This window comes from Haemaphysalis longicornis, unplaced genomic scaffold (assembly GCF_048455015.1).
Source record: "Haemaphysalis longicornis isolate Haplotype H1 unplaced genomic scaffold, Haemaphysalis longicornis Haplotype H1 scaffold_6, whole genome shotgun sequence".
NCBI lineage: Eukaryota > Metazoa > Arthropoda > Arachnida > Ixodida > Ixodidae > Haemaphysalis > Haemaphysalis longicornis.
Window position 1 is genome coordinate 208,644,606 of NW_027526407.1, and position 24,981 is coordinate 208,669,586.

The following is a 24,981-nucleotide window of genomic DNA, read 5'->3' on the forward strand; positions in this document are numbered from 1 at the left end:
CAAACCCACAGCAGCGCGCGCTGCTGCGCCGTTATCGGCAAGTGTGTTGTTGCAAACGGTGTTTGAGCCTCTAGCAAAACGTCACGCTCCTTGGAGAGAGTGTGGGGGGCAGGCCGTGAGAGCGATGGCCTCCGCTGTTTCCTTTTGCCTTCGCTCGCTCCGTTACAACACCAAGGCCACTGCCATCGCCAAACCACAGTAGCGGCCGCCAGAGTGCTTGCGCACCAAAATGTAGAGTCAATTCTAAAGAACTCATGTACATGCAAGGCTGAAACACGGGCTAGTTGGTGTTGACCTAGAACCGCACTGGGACCAAAAAAGAAGCAACGGAAGAATCGCCTGCTTCTTTCTTGGCTCCTGTCTCTCTATTTGCTGTCAATATGGTTTTATGTACATGCGTTCTTCTTTGATCAGTACGGTAAGTCCTTATACATAACAATCCACCAACAAAATCCGACCACTACACACGAGACACCAAACTGCCTGCTTGGCTTTTCTAAAATATCTCACTAGCTGCATTATCACCCTCACGTTAGACACGAGGAAAACAACATACACACAGCCATATTTTATCCCCATACTTTTCCCGAACTGATACTTTTCATACTTTCCACGTGCAATACGACTGGAACAATTAACAGAATGCATTTTTAGTGGAACCTTACCGGAACATTTTAGTAACTTTCAGTGACTGAGCATTACGATTTTCACGATGCTTCTCTATGTTTTACCGCGCCTTTTTTTGCGGCGGATCGGAAACCCTGTTATGCGTGCATTTAAATGTGAATTTAACCTTGGCTCGTTTATTGAGTATGTCCCCCCCAGTGAATTGTGAGTTGATGTTGCTACTGTCTCCATTCCACGGTGTGTTGTATATTGCGTGTGCATGTATATTTTTTACATGTTTTGCCCGTCCTGCTTGGACCATCCACTTGGTCTGCAGTAATAGGTATGCAAACAAAAGCTTTTGCCATCTTCACAGTAGTGGAACTGGCCTTCGACTTTGCTCCCCCTTTCCATGCTCTTTGCACATGCACTGCACTGCGCGGTGATGCACAGCCCCAGTCAAGATGCACTGAGTGACTTCTGGGCCATTTCAAAGTTTTAACTAAAGTTTGGTTTTGGGCTAGTTGGTTCATAATTAAACTGTGAAATAGCGCTTTAAACGAGGACAGCGAGAGAAGAAGACACGGACACTAGCGCTGTCTGTCTGTGTCTTCTTCTCTCGCTGTCCTCATTTAAAGCACTGTTTCACAGTTTAATTTCAAAGTTTACTATTCCATTTGAATTGCAAGCATCCATGCACACTTCAGTTTCTTTCCTCTGTCACAGAATGGGACCCCTCAACAAAGCGCAATCTTTGTTCAGCCCTGCGCTCACTTTCACCACATTCTCCAATGCGGAAGTGCTGCTTGCTGGGTAGGTGCATTCACACAGAAGCTCGGGGGGAAGGACAACCGATCAAAACTGGGGCACAAAGCCCGAGGACAGGAGAGATAAAAACACTGCTCCTCTGCTTCGCCCCATCTTCCTCTCTCTCCAAGCGCAGTCGCCCTTTCCCCCTCGGAGGCGGCCGTCAGAGCGGTGGGAAGAAGGGTCCCCGCTTATCCTCGTGGCACCTGGTCGTCCGCTGAAAAGTCAACACGGACGGTCCCGTGACCAGACCCACCTCGAAGAGGCTGGCCGTGAGCTCCTCCAGCTCAGCACCGACCTGGTCCCGGATCTGGCTCAGCCGCGCCACCTCTTCGTCACGCAGCCGCAGCTCCTGGGGAGGGGGAGAGGCACAAGCAGCGGGTCACAAGCCGAACCAGGGCTAATACGCCTCCCCGGCCAGGCCAAGGCTCAGCCGGGAACATCGCATCTGTCGCAGAGTTTCATGCGAACACACGTTACAGGGAAATCAGGTGCCAGTGTCTAAGTGAGCTGTGCTTCAATCAGCAAGTGAGCTGCCATGTGCTACAGGAAAGCGTTCCATCGTTACTCGGCTTGGATCGTTAACAATCCCAAGAGTTGCCAGTGGCTGCAAAAAAGCAACGCGATTGTTAAAAGATTACTATAAGTTGTTTTGTCAATGGGAAAGTGGAGATCCAAAAGATGTATTCGGCAGGGGTTATTTAGAAGCTTCACGAGAGACAAAAAAGTAAAAAGAAATGCTACCCTGTTTCTTTGGTTTTGGCTTATTAAAGAGTGAAAGCAAGCCATATAGCTAGCCAAGCCAAGTTGGAGAGGAACACTTTTGCTTGCTATGGCAGAGCCCACGATGGCACATGATTGAGTGACAGACCCCCCTCTCGTATATATTGGTATGGTATCGCTATGCCCTAACAGTAGGTTTTAAAAAAGATCTCTAGCTTGAACCAGTATGCTGATTCAAATGAAAGTCGTAGCATTAAAAAACAATACAAAATCTTGTGAATGGTCGTCATAGGACTTCCAAGTTAGGCCACCACAAAATCCAAGTATGAAATAAAAGCCACAAAATGTGGAAGAAAACTTTAGTTTTACAACACTGCAGCTCATCAACTACACCATTTGTTGCGCTCAAACCTTATGATGAATGAATTTACTGGTGTGCACTCAAACCGAAGGCCCTACTGTATGCAAAAGGGGGAGAAACTGTACCAACCTGCTGATGGAACGCCGACATTTTTACAGTGGCTGCTATTCTACCAGGACATATTTCCCTTCATTGTCCTAAAGAAATTGCACAGCTTTCTTTTGATAGTTTGTGGGAATCGTGGAGAACCGCAGCCCGCGATCCAGAGCTGGTGCGTGCTGCGAGAGACATGATGCACTGAAGCTGGTCCGCCGCTCCGCTGGTTCGTCGCCGCCCCGAGAGATGGCACCCCCGGTCGGTGCGTGGGATAGGCGCACACTGGTTGCGTGGACTTGGGCACGCGGAAGACAGAGAGAGAGTCTGGCCGATCACCGGAGGTCCAATCCAGGTAGAACAGCGTGGCGGTGGCAGCGACCATGCATCTCAGGTGGGAACTGTTGTTTGTCGTGTGCCGTGAGTGCCTGCCTCCGGTTCGTGATCACGACAAGGACGGCGTGATTCGTGAATGCCGTCGAGCTTTGTGCTCGCATGCTTTGGGAGTCCCCAAATAAACGGCTGTGCTTCAGCACTACCGTGTTCTCGTAGCAGGGCCGCCGTTGGTGCGGGAGCCCCTGTGGTTGGCACGCCGGGAGCTGGCGTGGGGGCCTCGGCCAGGTCGCCCCCAAGAACCCCACGATGCTGCAGGTGGGCGGCACACTTTCCCTTGCAGAGGCACGGGGTATTTTCCCGGTCCCGCTGTCTCAAGTGAAGCAGTAGGATGCTGCCCATGCATCTTGTCAACAGTGCAAACACGCAAGGACTGAAAAAAGGGCCTCCCTGCCTCTGCTCAGTTCTCGCGTGTGCGCAAGATGCGGCTCCACCTACCGCCATGCTGGCACCGTCGCTGGAATGCAGGCTGCCCCTGCTCTGCTGGCAGTTGACACGGAGGCCAGCACACCACACTGGGAAGGGCTCGGCAAAAATCACCAGTCTGGCCACCGACACAGCGGAATAAGCGTGCCGACGCCGAGAGGGGCGGCCTCTATCGGCAGGGGGGGGGGGGGCAGTGCTCACAGTGGGGAAGACCCGTCACGAGTCAAGCGGCAAAGAAAGGTGGAGGCGAGCTCGCCGAGAGCTGAGCGCAGAGTTGCAACGCGCAATCTAAATAAATGCGCCTGTTTTCCGTCATCGACCACCACCGACAGCAGGCACGTTGCACCCACTTGGTGCGTGCAGGAAGAACCGACGAGAACTGACCTGCTGGGCACGGGACAGCTCCGCCTGGAGCCGCGCATAGGCCAGCTCCTTGACCTCGGACACACTGCGGCCACCACCGCTCCACCGAACACCAGAGCTGCAAGGGGGCCACCCAAGCACTGCTTCAGGAAAGCCCCTGGTTTGCACACTTTACATTGACGTATTGCGCGCAAACACTCCGATCCGTTGCAAATAACGTCTGCTTTTGCAGTGTGGGTTTGCTGTTTGCTGTTCACAGCGTTTGAAGACAGAGTTTAGGAGTGATAAAACACTGCCGCACGGCATGCTCGACACTTCACTGCAGAGCACACATTGTCCTGGGGCCGAATTCCACAGGGTGCCGGAAGGCATCCAGAAGAGCGTCGGAAGATATCCGGAGGGGTCTACGTGAAGTTGCCGAATTATCATCATCATCACCAGCCTGTCTACGCTTACTGCAGGGCCTCCCCCGTAGACCTCCAGTCACCGCGATACTGTGCCAAGTGCCACCAATTTGTCCCAGCAAATTTCTTGATCGTGCTTTCTGCCGCCCCCTGCCACGCTCGCCTACTCTAGGGACTGAATTATAGCCAAAACTTGTGTGCGCAACGCAGGCTGGGCTCTGCACTGATTGCGTGAGATGCCGCAGGAAATTAACCGGGCCGGACACCTTCCAGTGCCCTTCCCGATGCCGTCCAGTAGAATTGGGCCCGTGGGCTTCCCCAGCCTGCGCAGGGAAGCCTCACTTGCACAAACCTGGCATTAAAACGTAAGTGTGCCAACAAAGCCACATTTATAATGGGGGAAAAATAATGTTGACTGCCTGTTAGCTGCCATGTTTGCAATAACAGTGTGCCTAGCGGGCCCCTATTTTCACCCCCTGGAGAGACTGTATCTGATCCAAGAGTCCTCCCGTACTAAGAACAAATGTCTGGAGTGATGGCAATAAAACTGAGGGCCCTCAGTCTGGATTAAGAATAAATGTTGAACAACCCCAGAACAATGCCCAAGCCCAACGTTTCACAACATCCCATGTGGCTGACGCCATGTGTGCGGTAGACCAACCCGAATGAAACCCTGAACCGTGACTACCTGATATGCTCAGCACTCATTGGTCGCCAACCACTAACCCAGGCATGCCACAACAGCATTGACCCTCAGGAGTATTGACATTTCTCATTAGTGAAGCTCATAAAGAAACTACAGAGACTGTGGAACCACAGTTGCAAGCATACTGACCCTTCCACGAGTGCTCGAAGCACCTGCATTCTGCTCAGCAGAGCCACAGCACCTCGGAAAAGAAGTGCCTTGTTGCCTCACAACACACCCTCGGATATACCCTGCTTGACCACAATGTTCGTCCAGCGGGCTCGCTTTGGCTTTGGAGGCAGGCCAGCCACAGGGACTAGGCGTAGATTTGCTGCTCCCCTCTTGACACAGCTTCACCAGTCGAGAACACCCGAGAGCAGAACGTCACCATTGTGCAGCACAGTTTTCAGCACTGCTCCCTTTCTGTCTGTGCCAAAGGACACATGGCCACACTGTGCCTAGGCACTGCACTGCCCCTTGGATGGCAACCCGCAAGTTCTGCGCTTCACCAGGGCACAGTCCCAGGCTCCTCGGCAGGTGCCACTGTGTGGGATAATTCCCATGTTCGGCAATAGGGGGTGGAACCAGCGCTGCTGCAGTGCATGCAAAGCAGCGCTTCCCCCTCGATAAACGCGGCCCAACCGAGTCCCCCCGCACAGACAAGCCTGCTCACCCGAGCAGCCCCTCGCCCTCTTCCGCCACAGGACTGTCCGGTCCCTCGGTCGAGCCGCTGCTGCTGCTGCTGCTGCCCGCACTGCCCGGAATGGCCACTCGCCGGTCGAGGCCGTTGCACTCGGAGTGGCTGGAGCGGCCCCTGCGGGGACAGGGGGACACCAGTGGCAGCCCAGCAGTGCTCTGAGGAGGCAGCCTCCGCTTTACCCATCCCTGTACGGGCGTCAAGCACCCCGACTGAACCAGCCCTTTTCTGCGACACTTATTCCAGGGTGCCAAACCAATAGGCCCCTCCCAATCCTGTTGCACTGCCGCACCCTGCACACAAAATCAGTGCGCAACAAACAGGGCACAAAAGGGAGCACCCGACAGGACACTGCTGCACTGTCGACCAATTTATTTTTGAAGAAACACAGCTTACAGTCACACTTCACTCCCACGTGGTGCAAAAAGTGGCACGTCTAGGTAGGCGTAGTGTACTTATCGGCACGGTGCCACGCTGTGGAGGGCATGGCAATGCAGTAGTCGGCATATCGCCGTCTAGGGTATGCCTCGATTACCTTCCCACAATTTGCACTGTGCTTCAATTTCGAAACACGGGGGTAATCGTCAAAAACTAGCACACAGCCGCACATGCTACAGTGTTGTGTTAAGCAGCTGTGCAGATTTCCATGCACCAATCACCAGTGCTCTGATAGCCCAGTGTTTATGCACTTCCCACATTGTCCTACGTATATGTCCTACGTACGTACACAACAGCAACACATGCTGCTGCACAGCTGGCAAATGGTGTGGAACATTGCAGACTGCTGGTTTGCGCCTGTTGGTGGGTCATGGCAGAGAATGGAGGCGCTAACACTACAAGGCCACGTGAGTAGACACACACAAGTGCTCGCCTGTCCTTCTCGTGTTAGCGCCTCCACTCTTCGGAACGTTTGATCGAGCATGCATTTTTTGAGCTCACAGTTGGAGAAGCTATTCTTCTGTTGGCCTTCCTGCGTCATTGTCCTCATTTATCGGGGGCCAAGAAAACCAGATCAACGGAGTACCTTTTTGCCTCGTCCTTTAGGGCCCATGCAGAGAAAACACGGGTCTGTTTTATTCGAGAGATCTTGTGCTTTATAGTGCCCCCGCCATTTCTCTGGGAGCAAACGATGCTTTACTCACTGAGAAAATCAATTTAAGTTAAAACTTTGATTCTCCCGCTAAACCGTGTGCTTTCATGATGGCTGCAATGACGCCACAAGAACAAGTCTTCAAGTGAAACCTAGTGTCCCACTAGGCTCTGCAGCCGACTGCTGAGCCGTGTTTCCCATTGGTCAACCTAGATGGTTGACTGACCTAGACACCTAGATGCCATACTGCACCGGCAAGTTTTCTGCCTTCGTTTTGTTTGTGAGCGTATTTGCACCTGGATTGTTTTTGTCAAGGTAGAAAATAATCATTTCGTGAAACGTGGCGTTTGCTCTACCAATAGGGTCACGTAAGGCACTGTCGCTCGTGCCAATCGGTCAGTGTCGTCCGAGACAACCCCAAAGCTACAACAAGCATAGTGCGCGCAGTATCAACAGCAGTACGCACGAATAATTCTACATTTACGTGTACCTTCATAACTTTCACCGTTTGCCTCACCATTCTTACTTCTTTAAAAAGAACGTGCCCTAAATTTAAGCGCAAATAGCTCGTTTGGCAAGCCCTGCCTCATTTGGGTTTGCTTTTGCCGGCCTCAGCCCATTGCACAGCTGAGCACATGACATCGTAGGTTCCGTTGCGGGAAATGACCCAGCGGCTTGCCCGGCCATTCCCTTTTTTTCCTCATTAGTAGCTTACTTGAGCAAAGTTTACGTTGAAAGTGGTGTCAGTTCGCATCCAACGAGGCAATCTTTCGAATGAACCAAACCTGTGCTTTGTATGCATGGCCCCCTTAATGAAGTTATGGGGGACCCAGTGCTTGTACAGAATGACAACAGGATGTTTTCTTTGCAGCGGCGACTGCACCACAGAATCTGTCGACTGTTTGCTTTCCACCCACCCTACTAATCATCCAGCGGAGTCCCTCACTGATATCCTTCAGCAGGTCAAATAATCGCCTGCCTAGCTGCCATTATTGTCGTTTCACTTGAGCTGAGATAGGACAACGCAAAATTCGTGCTCAGTCCTATTTCCCCAGCCTTCATGAGCAGCTCCTGAGCATTACTTTATCTGTCACTGTGGGGGAAGAAAACGCCGTATGATGTTGGCAAACGCCCCGTCACCTACTGCAATGTGTTTGCCCACTGCTTTCGAAGTTCTCGTTTTCCTTCACTTCATCGTCAAAATACCAGCCTCGTTGATGCGCAGCTGGCACAGGATAAACACGCTAGCAACGCCATAGTCGCCATTACTGGAAAAGCCACGAGGATTGCGCAGAAGGGAGAGACAACAGGGCGTCCTGTTGTCACCCTCCTGCGCAATCCTCGTGGCTTTTCCAGTATCACGGCTTTCCAACAGATCTTGCTCAAGTCGACATTACCACACTGCTGGGGAGGGACAGTGGCACTTTCATTGGACAATGCGACTACATCGGTTAGAGACAAACTCGGAACGTGGCCTAGGGGTCTGGCAAGGTTGTTGAGAACTCCCCTCGGTGCACATTCATACGTATCCACCCAAAGAAATGCCCACCATCACCCGTCCACTCCCACCGACTGATGCGCCCAAATTTTCTTGCGAACCAGCTTCACTGCAGTTTATGAAATGAAGCGGTCACATGTCAGCCCCGTCAAAGACAAGCCCTGTGGGGGGCAAGTTTCCGTTTCGGAAGTCTGAACTGTGCCATCACTCCTCAAATAGTGCAGAGCTTGCCTTTACAGTAGATTTTTCGGACTTGGAGGGGAACCAAAAATAGTCCGCATAAAAGAGCAGTCCCAAAAATCCACGAGTCATTACTCCTATGAGACAACTGGCGGTTCGTTAAGTCCGAAATATCCAGCAAGACCGAACTTTCAGAGTCCGGAAAAACGGTCGGCCACTGTATGCACGTCCAGTGTTTTCTGTTGCACCACATCCTCAGAATCTTAGTGATGAAATTATGGACTAGCCTACCACACACAATAAAGCATCCGACACAAAATGAACAGTCAGTAAAAACCTACATAATGTCTGACACGTACAGTTCATCCAGTCGAAACAATTTGTTCTGTTGCACAAAATATGTATCACTTCCTGATTCCTTGTACAGTTAGAACGTGTTTGTGCCTCTCTCTCATTCAAATCCTGTCTTTTTTTGCTTCCCATTTTTGAAACACGCATTTTTCTAGTTACTCGGGTTGTACCCCCTGAAATGTGCCCCGTGTTTTTGGAGAGTTCTTGACCCGGATAGGAAAAAAATGGGGAATTTTTGTGCGGATCCAGAACTAGCCTTGCAGCTATGGATCCACATGCTATTCACAGCATTTTCATATATGAAAATTTGTGACCTTCTTTGAAGCCGCAGCTGCGTCAAGTACAGCCTTTGGCCAGACGGTTCTCTGCCTCCATTTATGCGCTCGTAGAATCAATCGCTTGCATCCCAACCACCCCGACTGCTGGTCTGGGACAATGCTATCTGCTTCCCATGCGAGAGATTAGCCGTGCTTATCTCCCATTGTTCCCGCAGGCATCCTGTGTACAGCACAAGGCCAGGAGGAGAAAGCGGCCAATGCAACGGCAAAAACAACGGGGGCAAGGCCTCCCCAAGGGGCCACTGTGCTCAACTTGAAATGACTCGCTCAGCTCCAGTACAGCGGGGAAAGACCAATTTTAAAATGGACAAAATATCTGCCTCAAGTTTAAGGCAAAGCTGGCACCATTTTCATCGGGACAAAGCAGTGCTTTCAATAAACAGACCTTGTATCCATTGCCCCTTTAAGAAACCCCCATTCCTAGCGGGGTTAAAAAAACCAGCGGACCAAGGGTAACAATGCAACCGACTCACATGGCCAGCGTGAGCACAAATGAAGCACGCCCCTTGATGCAAGCTGGACACTGGGATTTTCAAGGCTCACGTTAAAGTGATGCCCTCGAAATACCAGCAGTTTGCCATTAAGCTGTGGTGCCACTGGCTTAGGCCACTTTCGAGCAGCTTTTGGAGCAGGCAAAAATGGGTTTCGGAGAAGCAAAACTGGCTTTCAGAGCAGGTGTTGATAGAAGCAATTTTAACCAGGGTGTCAACCCGGAACCGAGTCCTAATTCTTGCCCGGAAACGGAACTGAACAGGAACCGTATTTTTTCTGCCTTTTTGGAACTGAACCCGAAACGGAACGAATCCAAGGAAATGTTCCAAACTGGTTCCGGGGTCTCAAAACTGTGATTTCTAGTTTCCGTTTCGGTACCGTACTTTGCGTCTCAAAATATTTTCACCACTCGCCTGACAGCCCCACGAAACAATTTGCAAGGTCTGCAGTTCCCAAAGCCCATCGGGTTCTCTTCTTATTATTACCCTCAATTCAATGTAAAGTTGTCGTATGTACTATCAGCTTGCGTTACGTACTGCCCATTTCCCTTAGTTATCTTCTACATTTAGTTAATTAAGTTAGAAAGCATATTCCAAGGCTTATTCATATCATGGTTTCTATCTGAATGGTGTTTAAAATCGTGTAAAGTTTTCAATATGTTGTTACTTTGAATGGTTCCCTGTCCACTTGTGAAGGCCTTCAGGGACACCATTAACAATAAATCCATATCTTCCACCTATTTTAGTTTGAATTGGCAAACATATACAAACAGCTCCGAGACACAAACACCCAAAGTTCTCCACATCACCGTACTTTTTCCTGTACAGTGCCGTTGTGTCCTTTGGTTACTGCTTTAACAGAACACGAGGATTGAAAAAAAAATTTGGGGCCTTCTAAGCATCTTTATGTTATTTCAAATCAGCTCAAGCTTAAAATGAAGGGGCGCATGGATTAAATTCGATTAATGCGGATTAGCGGGTAGACTGAGTCAATTAGCGAGATAAGCTAATGAGAATTAATGAGGCTGGTGTGTTCATTTCTTTGGATTAGACGAATTAGCGGGTCGCTAAGGTGGATTACAGGCTCTGACCAAACGATATCTTTGGGGTCCTCGGCATTTGTAAATTTTGCAGCGTTCTCCTTCTCGACCAATCTGACAACACAAAATAGCCGGAAAGTTATGAGACGACCACCTTGAATGCTATAAAAGCTCTTTCTTTATGCACGCATTACGCTGCTACGTTGTTTCTAGCGCAAGATTGACGTCTCGCTCTGAAGTGAACACGTAACTGATTGCCTCATGCATATTTTACATTCATCAAAGGGCTGTCAAAATGCACATACCGTAATTACCCGATTCTAACGCGCCCCCGATTCTAACGCGCACCCTATTTTTCAGGCAAAAAACCAAAAAAACTTCCACCTCCGATTGTAACGCGCAAGGAACTTTGCGAGCAAGAAAAACAAATGCGAGAGAAACGGGCGATTTATTTCCCAAAGTAATCTCATCTCACTCTTCGTCGCTGTCCGAGAGCTCCTTGTCACCTTCCGCTGACCGCAACATCTCGTCATCGGTGTCGTCAAGCGCGTTCGCGATGCCACACTTCTGAACGAACGTTCAAACATGTTCGATGGGATCGTGGCCCACGCCTCCCACGCCCATCCCGCGAGCTTCTCCAGAGGCGTACGCTTCAGCCAACCGCTCGTTGTGAACGAGTGTGAGCCGCTCGTAAGCCGCGGAAGCGGCGCAACTTCGTTGCCGCAGCTGCCATTGCTGTTAACAAGCGCGCAAGTGGAATAATTTGACGATTTGTGTTACCGCCGATAGAAAAGCCTAGGCACCTAGATCCGAAAAATTTTTGCTGAACGCTTTGGCGCCATCTTGAGATGGAGATGGCGATGGGTGGAACGAAATTTCAGCTGTTTCGGCAGTTTCGGTTTTGTATCCGATTCTAACGCACATGCGATTTTTCGGCCTATTTTTGCGGAAAAAAGGCGCGCGTTAGAATCGGGTAAGTACGGTATATAGGTATGATGTAAGACTGTAGGAAGCAATTAAAATGAAAGAAAAAAATGAGGAACGATCAACTGGTTTGATGCGAAAGACATCCGACGGCATTCTTCAATACCTTCTTTGTGCAACCGTTGTTCACAGCACCCTCCAAGCTGAGGAAGCGGCGATAGCACATGCGCTTAGCCAAAGCCGCGCCAAAGCCCTGATAACAGACTCTTGGCAGGCGTGGCGCAACTTTGCCAACACTCGGAACGGTCAATCAGAGACCAGCCAGGACTGCATGGGCCCCGGCCACCTCATGGCTCGAGACCATGAGGCCGAGCCAGAGCGCATGCAGCATCCTGCAGTTGCACCCCGCGCAAATCGCTGCTGGTCAACCAGGAAAGATCATTCCGCGCCCTGCAGACTTCACCTCTCCTTCGACCGGACGACACAATCCTCTCCATCTCGCCTCTTCTGTGGAGAGCCTGGGAAGCTGCCACAAGTCTACCCTATGCCCACCCAACCTCCACGTTTTCACAGAGATTTGGGAGAGAGCCTTGCCACAGCTCCGGCCCGGGAGATATCAGCTGCTCTTGATGGAAACGGCTGTCGATTTGGCCCGCTTGAATGAGGACGCCACTCTGAGCTTTTCCTCAATTTATATACACTTCATCTTCTCTCTCTCTACCAGTGCTGCGTTCCCAGAGCCCCATCGCTGTCACCTGTCGCTGAAGGGCCATCAGCAAGTTGCCATCTCCAGTGGGTCCTTATCCGATGCCATCCTATACGCCCCGTCCAATGAGCCGTTACAGCTGTTCTTTCCAACCGGTCTGTTAGCAGGCACAGGGTGAGAAGACGGAAATCGCTCTAGCTGCCGCGCTTGACAGTCGGAGGTTGACACCGACGCCATACTATTCTCGACTTCTAGCAATGCTAATGATTTCATGTCAAAGCTAAAGCGCCGTTGAAACTAGGGGTACATGGAAAGAGTAGCATACCAACCAATTTATTTACTATGCAAATTTTTTTGTCTTACTGTGCGAAAATATGGGTGTGTGCGCGCATGCGTGCGTAGACATTTGATGGATCCACAAAAAAGATGCTGGGCGCACAGCTCTCCTGCCCGCGAAAGAGACTGCAGTGCGCACTCCATGAACGGCAGCGTCGGGCATTCGGTCTGCCTGCCTGCCAGGCAGAAGAGTTAGGGACGGGGGGCGGCCCGTCACGAGCCGCCTGGGAGGAGACGCAAAATGCCGCACCACTCGAGGGCACCAAAAGACGGCTGTGGACAGACGGGGCAATAGGCAGCCTGCAGGGAAACTGCCCATCGCCCGAATATTCTTGCGGGCATGCACCCATGGGGGAGGCGTCAGAGGCACTGGGGCACTGCCCACTGGCCAGGAGGCGTGCAGTCGTGGTCATGCCATCTGAGTTAGTGCCATGGCGGAACGGCGAAGAGAAAGAAGAGACACCACTTGTATTGTGCCGGGATGCAACCGTGGATGCAGCCGCTCCTGCAAGGAGACACCCTCCCTTTTCTGCGTTCCGAGCCTGACCGTCGCTAGATTTGGTCGCGGAACATCAAGAGAGGAGATAGAGTTCTAAAAGAAGGCAGTGATCGTTATTTTGAGCCTTTCTCCACTGAGCGTACGTTTAAAACGACGATCAAGGGTGAGTTTGTCGAGATCCCTCGGGAACGACTGCATTTCTCCGGTGAAGCCACTGCGACCATCATATTCCCGGACGCACCGCATATGTCAAAGACGCACCAAAGTATGTTTCAAATACGGCAGCTGAACGGAAACAATGGCCACTCCACCCCCGCTCAGTTTTTAGCCGCAGTGAATGCGCTCGCTTTCTACAACCTTGCAAAGCAACTTCAGTCCCGAAGTAGTTGACTCATTGCTTGGTCATAACAAAACGACACCCGAGCAACGCTGCCCAGGCCCCACCGACGCATTAGATGGGCAAAGAAAGCCTTAGGAGGACGCAGAAACTGCCCCGAAACACAAATTTACTGCCCACAAACCAAGCTGCAGCTATGTTGCTGAGAGCAGCTCAAGCCGCCTTGATAACTATGGTGCAGCGTATGTCGCCCGTAAAATGCTGCAAAGAATGAGCTGCATCCTTTGCGCCGAACGCTTAACGAAAAAAGGGCACCTGCAAGCCTCAACGAGCACAGCGACTTCATTGGTCAGTTTGACTATGGGGGCCTCATCTATCCTTCCGGGTCCCTCGCAAACCTAATAACCACTTCGGAAAACTCTTTCACTACGTTTTTTCCACAAGATTAGTTCTGCAGCAATGTCTCATTTGGCAGTGTTTGTGCAAGGTGCCAACAAGCTTCCCAGCATCGGCTGCACTGCTCACGAGGACGCGCTTTTTTCAAGTCCTGCTCAGGTTCCGCGTTTACGCGAAATCCCTCTACAAAGACAAAAGTTGTCAACAAGGAAGACTGAAACACCCAAAACTAAGAAGGTGCAAATGAATGTGAGACAAAGATGACAAAGCCCCGACAAGTTTAGATTGAAATGTCATTTGTTTAGATTCTTTGCAAGATCACGCGCTATATGCTAAAGTGTGTAACAGATATTCCCTTTTGTGGTGCCTGGAGCTTCGCTTTCGTCTCTGTTTGGAGACCACGAGCATTCATGCCATAATTCCACACAACAGATCGTGTAGCCTGTTTTAAGGGGACCCTGCCATACTCTTTGAGCAGTGCAAGTAAACCTGCGCGACACTTAGCTTACACTACCAGAAATACCCGAGCCAAATAATACACGTGCATGTGAAGCGGTGAGCGCGCAAATCGCTGTGAAAGACGCGGAAAAACCAACTGCGCTTTCTTCAGTTCTGCTCATTATGCACCCCTGGCATGGCCTAAACGACGTCATTGAGGCCATGGCTGTCCGGTCGGCTGTCACTGGTCAACTTCACGGCTAATTTCTCGCGCTTCCCGTGACGGTCCGCCGTCATCGGCGCTGTGTACAAACCTCTTCTATGCCTGAACCTGTACGCATAGTTTCGCCGTTTCTTTTATGTTCTGAGTGAGCGCGGAGTTTGAGTGATGAGCTCAATAGTTCCCTTTCTACCAGACCACTTGGCAACAAACGTTTATTGCTTCAAAAACGCCCTACCAGCCCGAGCGCTTGATTGCGAGCAGGCAGCCATGCCTGCTTTTTTGTAGCACCAGACCGGAAATAGACCCCTCCACATTGCGGAGAAAAGGAGAAAACTCCGTGGCCTGTGATATATCGAAGGCCGCGGAAGAGAACGCCGCAAGCCGCTCCCCTCTCCAAGAGAGAGCGCGCAGCTTTCGTCGCGTTGTCCGCGGTCGAGTTGAAAGGGAACGACTATGCGCGATTTCTCATTGCACGTAGTTTCGGTGATGGTGAACGGATTTTCATAATTCTTGCAGGAGGAGATTGCTGGGACTTTACCCCAAAATACATTCCTAGTAGTCGATGGTAAGTGCTGCAGGGCCCCTTTAATGTAAACTACGGAAAAGTTTGGCTGACCCGCTACAGTCAAATCCCGCTACAACGAAATTGACGGGACGCGCGAAAAATTTCGTTGAAGCGAAAATTCGTTGAGGCGAAATCCGCCCCAACACACCACGTACAGTGAACTAGAATGTCTTGATCCAGTGGCGCGAACGGGAGCGCTCTGCCGCGTTCGGCTGAAGCAAAGCGCGTCTACCGCCGCCAGGGGCGCCACTGCGCCTTCTCCGAAAACGGTACCGCGGTTGAACGGGCCGTTGCTTGGGGCGCTCGCCAGCTATTGCCGCTGCCGTTTTTTAGTGTGGTACAGTAATTAACCTTTACGGAAGAAAGATGCTCACTTTTGTTGTCCCTGTACCTTTCTAGGAACGTTTTGTTGCTTATCAGACCCGTTTGAGCCATCGGGCAACGGCTACAAACGAAGTAGCGCTGTGTCGTCTGCTAGCGGTGCAGACGACACGAGGGGATGTGCGATGCGTTGGCGGCGCTCGGTCGGGCAGACTCTCCGTCTGTTTATGGTCGAGGCCGGCCTTTCATTTTCTGCGTGTTTTACGTTTCCGTGATGTTCCCCTACAGAAGCAAGGGGTATCTAATCGTCAAAAAAATAGTTATTGCGAGTGCTGTCGAATAGAGGTTTGACAGGCGCCGGGTAGCCGCGATGTCAAAACGAAGGACGGACACCTATTCCTTTGCTCCGGGTTGTCACAGTGGTTACCCAGGTGCTCCCAAGGCGTCTTTGTTCGCCGCTCCAATGGACGATGAACTGCGCAAAAAGTGGGAACAAAATTGGGGAAGACTGGACAAACTCTTGACCATAAATTTAGCCGTCGGTGAGCGCCACTTTGGGCCCGAGTGCATATATATTGCGGGAATAAATCCACGTAATAAACGTCTGTGAAGTGCGACTTGCACGCGGGAAGCTGTCACTGGCTCCAGGTGCTGTACCTACCATCCTGCCTACTGTGCGTCGAATTCTGTACGGAGCATGCAGGCGGAAGCCGCAAAGAAAAAGGCGGGCAAAAAAAGAGTTCCAGTTTCGGCAGTCAGCAAGAAGCGACAAAGCTGAAGAGCCGAAAAAGATGAGGTGCGCCAGCCACCGAGATTTCTCTCTCTCCGCAGGGCTCATCAAATGAAGGCGCAAGTTCTGTGGAATGGGATGCTTTCACAATTAGCCATCTTCAAGAAGTCAAGCTTCCTTCAAAACTCTGGTGCCGGCAAAATTTTGCCGGCGATCAAAACGTTCTTGGTGAAATAGATTCCCCAGCTGTTGCAAACAGTGTGCTGCAAGAAGCTGACAGCAGTTCGGCCTGCAAAGGGCCCGGCCATGACGGCTACGGCGTTTAGTGATGTATTGCACGTGCTAACGCCGCATTCAGCCCTAAGTGCCTGGGGAAAGCTTCCTCTAAAGGTAATTTGTTCATTGCAAACTTTGCTGCTGAAAAAATCAGCCGGGTGCTACTGGACGCGTGAATACTGGGTATATATGTAGAGGCAAATTCACGAGTAGGTTCATGCCGGGACTTTATTACAGTAAATACAATAAAAGTAAATCCATTCGTAAAGAATTAAACATACCAGTTGTCCGCCGGCAGCACATCGAACGCGTACGCTCGTATCGATCATCTGCGCAGGTAGCAGACGACACCAAACAACACGATTTATAGCCGTTTCCCTACCGCTCAAACGGGCAGATTTGCAATAAAACGTTCCTAGCAAGGTACGGGGATGCCAGACGCGAGCAGCTTTTTTTTTGTAAAGGTTAATTACTACCCAACATCGGAACAACGACAGCCACAACAACTGCAGATCGCCTGAAGTACAGCGACTGCCGCGGCGGCGCCTTTCGAAGAGAGCGCAGCAGCGCCACCTGGTGTTTTCTACACAGAAGAGCACACCCCTTCCTCGCCGTTCGCGCCACTAGATCATTCTAGTTCACTATAACACCACGGAAAGGCCCAAAAAATAGCCCCGTATGTTTCCGCATCATTGGCAGCAAAAAAAAACAATGTTTAGAAAAAGGAATGACGCGCAATAACGTCATGTTTATTCGGATAACAAACATACCAATGGTTATCTGTGTTCACTGCACGCAAAGAATGCGTGGAAGGGGGTGAACGTATTGCTGTACAACAAGGCGTGCCCACCGAGCTGATTACTTGCAGATAGCTGCTAGACCGTCGGAAGCCCCCCTCTCCCTTGTGGCAGGAGCAGTGCTGTTATCTTATCCTCTGACGGGGCACAGCAGCTACTGACCTTGGCAGGCAAGACGCGCGCACTTGCATTAAACATGACCGCGCGCTCGCAACTAAGATAGGATGACTTGGCTTCAAGACGAAACACGCAAACATGATTTTTGCTCTTGCCTATGAAGAATGGTAGAAGGAAAACGGCAAGGACAGCTACTGACGAGTCACAACGCATACATGACGGCACCACGCCAGCAGCGGAGCACATTCGTGCGATTTCAATTGGATACAGATTGGCTGTAGCTCCGGCTTGGCGAACCGGGCCTGTGCCTCATGTAAAGACGGCCAGCCACATCATTATCACCATCAAACAATGGCGTCCGCCCTCAATTTTTTTTTTTTGTTGTTGTTTTGGGTGGCGGTGTGGGCGCACCACGCATGTTTTCGGTGAAACTAAGCGTCCTGAATGTTTAAAAAGGTACAAATAGCTGGCGCTATTCTTATTTTATTGTAAAATAATTATTCGAACCCAGCCTAATTCATCGAAAATTTCGTTGAAGCGAAAGCAAGCCAGACAAATGGTTCGTTGTGGCGAGGACTTTGTTGCATTGACTTCTATGGCTAGCTGACGGGGAATTGGAAATATTTCGTTGAAGCGGACTTCGTTGTAGCGGAATTAGACTGTAGTACACTTGCAGTGAATTCTTGTTATTCCTGTCGCTTCATTTGCACAAGTTGCTGCACACTCAAAATGAAGCTTTTATACAAGAGGAAAATTCTGTGTGTTTTGCAGAATAGTTAAGCGGCTCTATTAATACAAGCCTGCCGATTTCGATTTCTACAGTGCGACACACTGCACGGTTACATGTACAACCTACATGCTGGGCGGCGGGCTGGCGGCACCGCCGTGGCAGCACTCTTCCAACGTGTAGCGCCTGCTCACACCCGCCAGATTCATCATTGCGAAACAGGCCCGCGCTCCCTCTCAATACTGCTTCTCCTTCTAGAACAACGCAGCACTACTCTACAGCCGGTGCCGCCGCCATGTTGCCGGTGCCTGCCGCTCGGCACGCACCGTGCGGGTGGTTTCCGCGGCGGCATCAGCATGCCTCTGGCGTGCACGGCGCGTTTTCGCTTGCAGAAAAAACAGAAAACATTTCATGCGGTTCACGCTTTTGTTACGGGCGAACGTGTTGCGTTCGGTAACTTCTTGGGGGCCTCCGACGCTGGTTTCCCCTATTCTAAAACTGTGTGGGCAGGCCCTGAAGTGATTTTCCCTGACTGGCACTACTTGACTGAAAAATTCCCTGGCAATTTTCCGACTTTTCCCAGTGGCTCGAAATTCTGACTTCTCTCGGTTTTCCTGGTCGCTAGACACCTCGTGTAGGCTGCCTTCCATGAGCCTTTGTGTGCTTCTGTGTAACGGGTACTTTATGGTTACTCTTACTACCGTATTTTCCTGTCTATAAGTCGCACCTTTGTATAAGTCGCACCCCCCTCAAAACGTCAGTTTTTCCGAAAAAAAACGTATAAAGTCGCACCGGTGTATAAGACACACCGGTATATAAGACGCACTTGTTAATTAGGTAAACTCACAGTGAATTAGATGGTTAGAAAGTGCGGCGAAAGTACATGGTTGCGGCAGCCGCCGCCTATGAACGCATCCCCCGGTAAGGAGGTCTAGACACGGGCATATAACACCCAAAGTCTACACAGAACCAACTTCTCAAAAATGGTTTATTGATACACACAGATGGCATGTACTTAAAGGGACCCCGAAAAGCTTTGTGAAGGTGGCAATCAAATGCATTCAGGTGGTAGAACACATAGGGGGGGATTTTTGAGCCAAGTGTGAGCCCCATACGTTGTACAGATAATTTGTAAACAATTTTTGAAGATCGCCTTTCTCAACCGATGAGCGCGACGCCGCAGCGAGCCGACCGCGGGTGACGCAACGGCGACCGCGGGTGACGCAACGGCGATCGCTGCTGACGCAACGGCGAAGGCGCCCCCTGATTCGCCCAATGGCCGGCAAGGTCGGCCGCCGGCGGCGTCACTGCCATTGGCTTCCGCCTGCTCTTCCTCCTCCCTGCGTGATCCCGAGGCAAAGGCGGCAAAGGCGGGTCCGCAGTGATTGACGCGAGCCTAGGCGGAGGAATGTAGCTAGCTGCTTTGAAGGAGGCAGAGAGGGAGGAGGAGTCGATCGGCAAGTGGGGAGAGGTGCATTTAATTGCTTCTGGCGCAGCTAATACTGAATGTAGATCAATTATTCCAACGGCATTGCATCGCTATATTGGTGCTACGTGACAATACAGGCCTTTTGTAACTTTTACAGAAGGCTTTTCTGGGTCCCTTTAAGGACAGCGTTTAGGCAAAACCATCGAAGTCTTTTTCCTCAAACTCACTAACAAATAATTCAGTATGTCTTCAGTGGGAGTTCCGCGGGCACATCACTGTCGTCCTCCGGCTATCTGATGTCTTCTTCGCCAACATTGTTACCACTCGCGGACTGGATTACTCCGGCCTTTATCAACGCGGCAACAACTGTTTTTGTAGAAATGGAGTCCCAAGAGTCGGAGACCCATTTGGCCACCTCTCCAAACATTGCACGTCTCATGCGTGCTGTCATAAATCAGCACAATAAAGGTGTCATGGCGGACGGAAGTGACGCGACCGGAAGCGGCCCAAATATCGAAACTTATCAGTCAGCTGTCATTTTAAAAATTAGCAGCACATTTACGTCTTTCAGAGTAACTCTCTGTAATAATTCATAAGCTGCATTTTGTTTTTGCAACCCAGTGTGATGTTACTTTGAATTTATTCTGAACTGTAGTTACTGTGCATGGCATGAAGTGGCGCGTGGTTGTCGCAGGCCATTATCATTGTTTTTGACTAGATAAAGCTGCAAATTCTTAGGTGTAACGTCCCGAAGCGACATATGGGCTATGAGAAACGCCGTAGCAGTGGACTTGGGATTAATTCACACCATAGAGCTGTGTCTCAACGTGCGCTGGCCACGCGCGGCCGCCGCGAACTGGAATTATTCCATACATAAGTCGCACCGGTGGATAAGACGCACCAACGAAAATTTTTGAAAAAAACCGCGACTTATACACCGGAAAATACGGTACTTCATTGGAGGGCTTCTTTTGTTTAGCTGCAGGTGATACGCCGTTTGCTGGTCTTTCAGAAGACAGCAGTGGATGCTCCAGTTTCGGCTAGGACTGACCACTTAATTCCTCGCTCCATTTGCACTCACATGCCCCGCGCCAGGCCTTGTCCACCTCTGGGGGATTTCACTGCTACTCTAAATGGGATTCCCTTTCCAACTCCCCCTGGGTTGCTGCCCCTCGTCCCACCACTGACAGTGACTCCAGACACCGCACCAGCATAGAAGTGATGCAACGCAGCCATGAACTTGCGCTTGAATTGCGCGCACAGGTGACGAATCACGCAATTCCACACATGCAAAAAAGGAACGGCACGCAATTTGCGCTGCCTGATCCCGTTCAGGACCATTGCTGGGATGCCAGAGTGTGGCTGCTGTCTATCCCCGCACGAGTGAACAGAGCGCAGTCAATCAAAGCATGCGTGAATTAGGCAGGGCGCTCTTGGCTGCTCTCTCTTATTTGATGGTCAAAATTAGTTCCAAGCAGTTCACAAACTGAAATTATCCGGGCAAAAGCACTGTAAAGAGGTGCTGTGCAATAGTTTTGAACACTTCTCAAACGACAAATCAAAGAGGCCTAATGATTAAATTTCTGCAGATGCTGGTTGTAGGCAAAGCGGACGACCCCAAAAATTGGAAGCAAAACAAGGGGACGACGGAACTGAAAAAAGGAGCCACAGATGACACAAGCCCTCATGCTGTCTGCCTGTCTTTTTTTTGTTGCCCTGGCTCTTCCAACAAGAGAGTGCTGCGTGTGATGAACCATGCCCCACTCGACTGTAAAGCACCACAAGTTAGTGTTCCCTCTGTACATCCCACAAAGAAGGGTCGGGCACAAGCTCTGAGGAGATTGTACAAAATGCAGTAGGATCTGCCCCTCGGTGCAGTCTGCCAAAGCTGGCAGAACAATGCCATCACCAGGGATGCATTGACAGAACTGAACCCTCACACACGACCAACATCACCGCCCCTGATTTCTTCACACTGGTGCAACAGCGCAAACACACAGGACACCAAGGAGGAACATAAAGGGTTAACAGCTCACAAACACGATGACACACAAGGAAGAGAAGCCAGAGCGGAGTGGCAAGAGAGAAGCCGCTTCTTCAAAGAGTGCCTGTTCCAGCGCCTCCACAGAGGAGTGGAGGGTCACCGCGCCTCGGCTCGGTGGCGAGAATGTGTGCATATCCTGGACACAACAACTGAGTGCTGGTTCAGCGCTTGTCCTGTCTTCTCTTCCTTGTGTGTCGTCGTGTTTGTGCGCTGTTAACCCTTTATGATGCTACACCAACTAGCCCACCAAGCCATCCTCGTGAACCAAGGAGGAAACAGGCACTGCCTTCCCCTCCCCCTTGGCCCTGTGGCCTCCTCCTCATGCACCCTTACCCGCTGGTATTGTATTCATTCGTTCATACGAGCTGGTACGAGTGCATCGTGAAAAGCTGCGAAGAAAATAAAAAGCGGTTTCTAGTGAGGTTTTTCACAATGAGCTCCTGCTTTGTACCGGAAGTGCAACTGCCGCCGGAGTCTTCGCAACTAGGCAACTGCGTGAGCTATAGTGTTTGCCATTCCATGCATTTGTTTTGATGTACCGGTCCAAACGAATGAGCGAGCCACTCCAGCTGCAACAACTTGCGTTGGAAGATGTCGCCCACACTAGGCATTCCACAAATGGTCTCGTTCTGCCAAGCGCTGTTGTCAGGGGGACGGGAAAGCACGCAGCATGACAAATGACGCTGGCATTCACAATGAGGCCAGCCACGGCTTGCGACATCGCCCTAAATGGTTCCCGTGGAATCCACATCCAGTGACGAACACCTGCGGGCCCAATGGGTTGAAGCATGCCTGCCTCAATGGCCCAGAGCTAGTCTGGGCTTTCAGCGCAGGCCGACCAAAAGTTGCCACGCCGGCACCTGCGTTAAGAACGCTCTCCCTTCATGCACATCCGCCTGGCCCCAAATAGCCGCGCATCAAGTCGGACACACAGTGTTGCTAATTTCAACCCTGCATAGGGAACAGAGTGGCTACTAGTGCACTTCTGATCAGTGCCCGCCTCACTGTCGCCATGCGTTTTCCCGACCAGATGCATTTCCCGTCCAACCCTCCATTTCAAGCACTCGATACGTGCTGCAGTGGCTAGTGCCCCGTGCTGCAGCTCATGTGCCAACGAGGCCCTGAGCGGGGGTCCCCATCCACTCACCTGTGCGCCCAGCCATTCTCCTGGACTGCTCCATCCGACGCGCTGCGCCGCCTGGCTGCCGGAACGCCCTCCGATGCTGCCGGGCCACAACCCCGGCTCACATCACCATTGGGCAGCACACTGTGCTTGCCACCAGAGCCACTGGGCCCGTTCGCACTGGCCACGGGGTCACACTCTGGGCTGCCACACCCTTTCCGCAGCTGGACCTCCTGCGGACCGTCGGGAGACCCCCGGTCCGGCTCGCCCCCCGAGCGCTCCGCAGGGACCTCTGCACAGCTCGTCGTCTGCTGGGCCAGCCCTGCGGGCTGCAAACCAGCCAGACGCTCCGAAGGCCCGACTGGGGTTTCCGCCGAGGCACTGGCAGCCCCCGAAGTGTTTGCGTCGCATCCGGAGCCGAGAGCGTGCTCCGCTCCACAAGCCAGAGCCGCACTGCTTCCCTCCGGCAGAAGGCCGTTGCTGACCACTTGCGAGGGGGGCCTCGGGAGAGGGGCCTGGCACACTCCCCCGTCGGGCACTGCCAGAGGTGTGGGCGAGGCGGGGCCGCTGCTGGCAGGCTTCCCGCAGTCACTCGAAGAACGGGCCGTCTGCTCAGCCGCACCTGTGCCGTTGGGGCTGGACCCGGGGAGTCCACAGCCAAGCCTGCACGGGGGTTGCCTATCAGGGTTGCATCAGCCAGCTCAACAGTGCATGGGGGCAGAATTAGACCAGGGGAGAGAGAGCACCCCAAGATAGAATTTAAGACATTAAAAAATTTTGTATTTCAATCTCTTCTGGTTCAGTAAAAACCCTATGCTGTAAAGAACGTGCTCCTCATGTAATGCTCCTCATGTAAAGCAACAAATCAGTTTTATTCAAGCTTTTGCAAGTCCTAAGCAACTGATTTTTTGTCAGTCAAGTTCTCAAATGGAAGAAGTGAAAGCATACTTAAATAGGTGGGGGAATTTTGAATTGTTCAGAGTGTGTGAAGTTGGTACTATCCCCCTTCCCTCGTTACGTCAACACACTTTTTTTTTTTAAACCCCAGGTGGTCAAAATTATGGAGCCCCCACTACACTGCACCTCATAGCCCACGTGCAACTTCTTCATGTAAAACCTCAAAAACATGAAAATGCTTGGCGTGCCGAAGAGGTGCAGTCCATCAATAGCTGGGCCACATGATTTCGCCTGGTTTCACAGCTCAATCCAGAGTCCTGATGACAAGTGGGCTTTCCGGTACGGCCGATCCGGTTTTCCAGCAGCGAAGCCGAGCCTGGAGTGGATAGCATTCCGACTAAACTCACCCTGCCGAGTCGAGAGAAGCGTCTTGGCTGCCGCCTTCGCAGCTGCTGGACTCCTCTGCATGCTGTGGCTCCAACATGAGCAGTCCGTCGGAGGACGCATCAGCCATGGTTGCCATGGGCGGGCGCGGGGGGGGGGGGCCTCACTCTGCCTGCAACCATGCAGAGGTAGCGCATGAAACTGCACCAGGTCGCAGTCTACGCAGGGACGGCTGTGACAGCCAACAAGGACACCCTGTCACGCACGTCGACGTGGGGAAAGGTCGAGCAACTTAAAAGACAACTAAAGCGAGTTGGTTACTAACTAAGGAATCCATCGTACTGGCAAACATTATGACAGGGGCAAAGCTAAATGGGAGAGAAAACACACGCTCGGACTTCAACTCAGTTTACGCCACAGAAACGGGGAATGCACACCAAAATGAAGGCCTTCACACCGTGTGATAGCGGCCGGCACTGTAGTGTGGCCTGTGATACGAGCGATACTGATTTTGCTGCGTTTGCACGGTAACCCTTTCAAATATTGTGTACATATTGGTGTTTCCCCGCTTCTGTGGCATAGACTGAGTTGAAGTCCTAGCGTGTGTTTTCTCTCCCATTTAGCAAGTCTTAATGTTTGCCAGTATGATGAATTCCTTGGTTAACTTTCAGGGGCCATGAAGACAAATACAGGCTGTTGCGACGATAATTGGAACACTTTAAAAATTTTTCCGCCAATCAGCTGCCATTTTCCGATAGGCGAAGATCGTTTTTATTTATTTTCAGGAAAAACAGGTAAGCACTGTTGTTGTTCCCGGTGTCAAACAAAATAGACCACAAAATGCGACCTCGTGTGAAGTTTGAGCGCAAACAGAGTGGCGGTTCGCTCAGGAAAATTTTTTAAAGTGTTCCAATTATTGCCGCAACACCCTGTGCAACACTAGCAGCCTTGAAAACTCGCTCAGTTCCATTCCAGTCACCAAACAGGTTGTCTGACCCAAAAAACGCAAAAAATGAGGAAAGACAAAAGGCCAACAAGAGTGGAGCCCTCAACAAATGAGGCGTATTTTCTTTTCTACAAACAAGCCAGATCCACCTAACGCGAAGTTGCGAGACAAGCCGAAGTTTGTTACCGGGCCTAAATGCAACGCTGTCAAAGCAATTATA

The 24,981-nt window shown here is 51.2% G+C and overlaps 1 protein-coding gene across 3 annotated transcripts in view; it reads right to left on the reverse strand.

Annotated features, from left to right (window-relative positions):
• The window catches only part of LOC144141319 (guanine nucleotide exchange factor for Rab-3A-like), a 42,890-nt gene extending 18,901 nt beyond the window's left edge, over window positions 1-23,989 (reverse strand). For 2 of the 3 annotated variants that reach the window (XR_013316525.1, XM_077672891.1), the window contains exons 1-5: window positions 23,839-23,989; window positions 22,559-23,197; window positions 5,535-5,675; window positions 3,794-3,890; window positions 1,670-1,765 (exon numbers count right to left, since the gene is read on the reverse strand). Coding sequence is in view for 2 of the 3 variants with exons in the window: in XM_077672891.1 (XP_077529017.1) it covers window positions 1,670-1,765; window positions 3,794-3,890; window positions 5,535-5,675; window positions 22,559-23,197; window positions 23,839-23,954 (1,089 nt within the window). In the remaining variant the exon portion in view is untranslated. The remainder of the gene's footprint in view (window positions 1-1,669; window positions 1,766-3,793; window positions 3,891-5,534; window positions 5,676-22,558; window positions 23,198-23,838) is intronic. The other variant, XM_077672892.1, reaches the window with a different exon arrangement.
• Window positions 23,990-24,981: the final 992 nt, after the last annotated feature.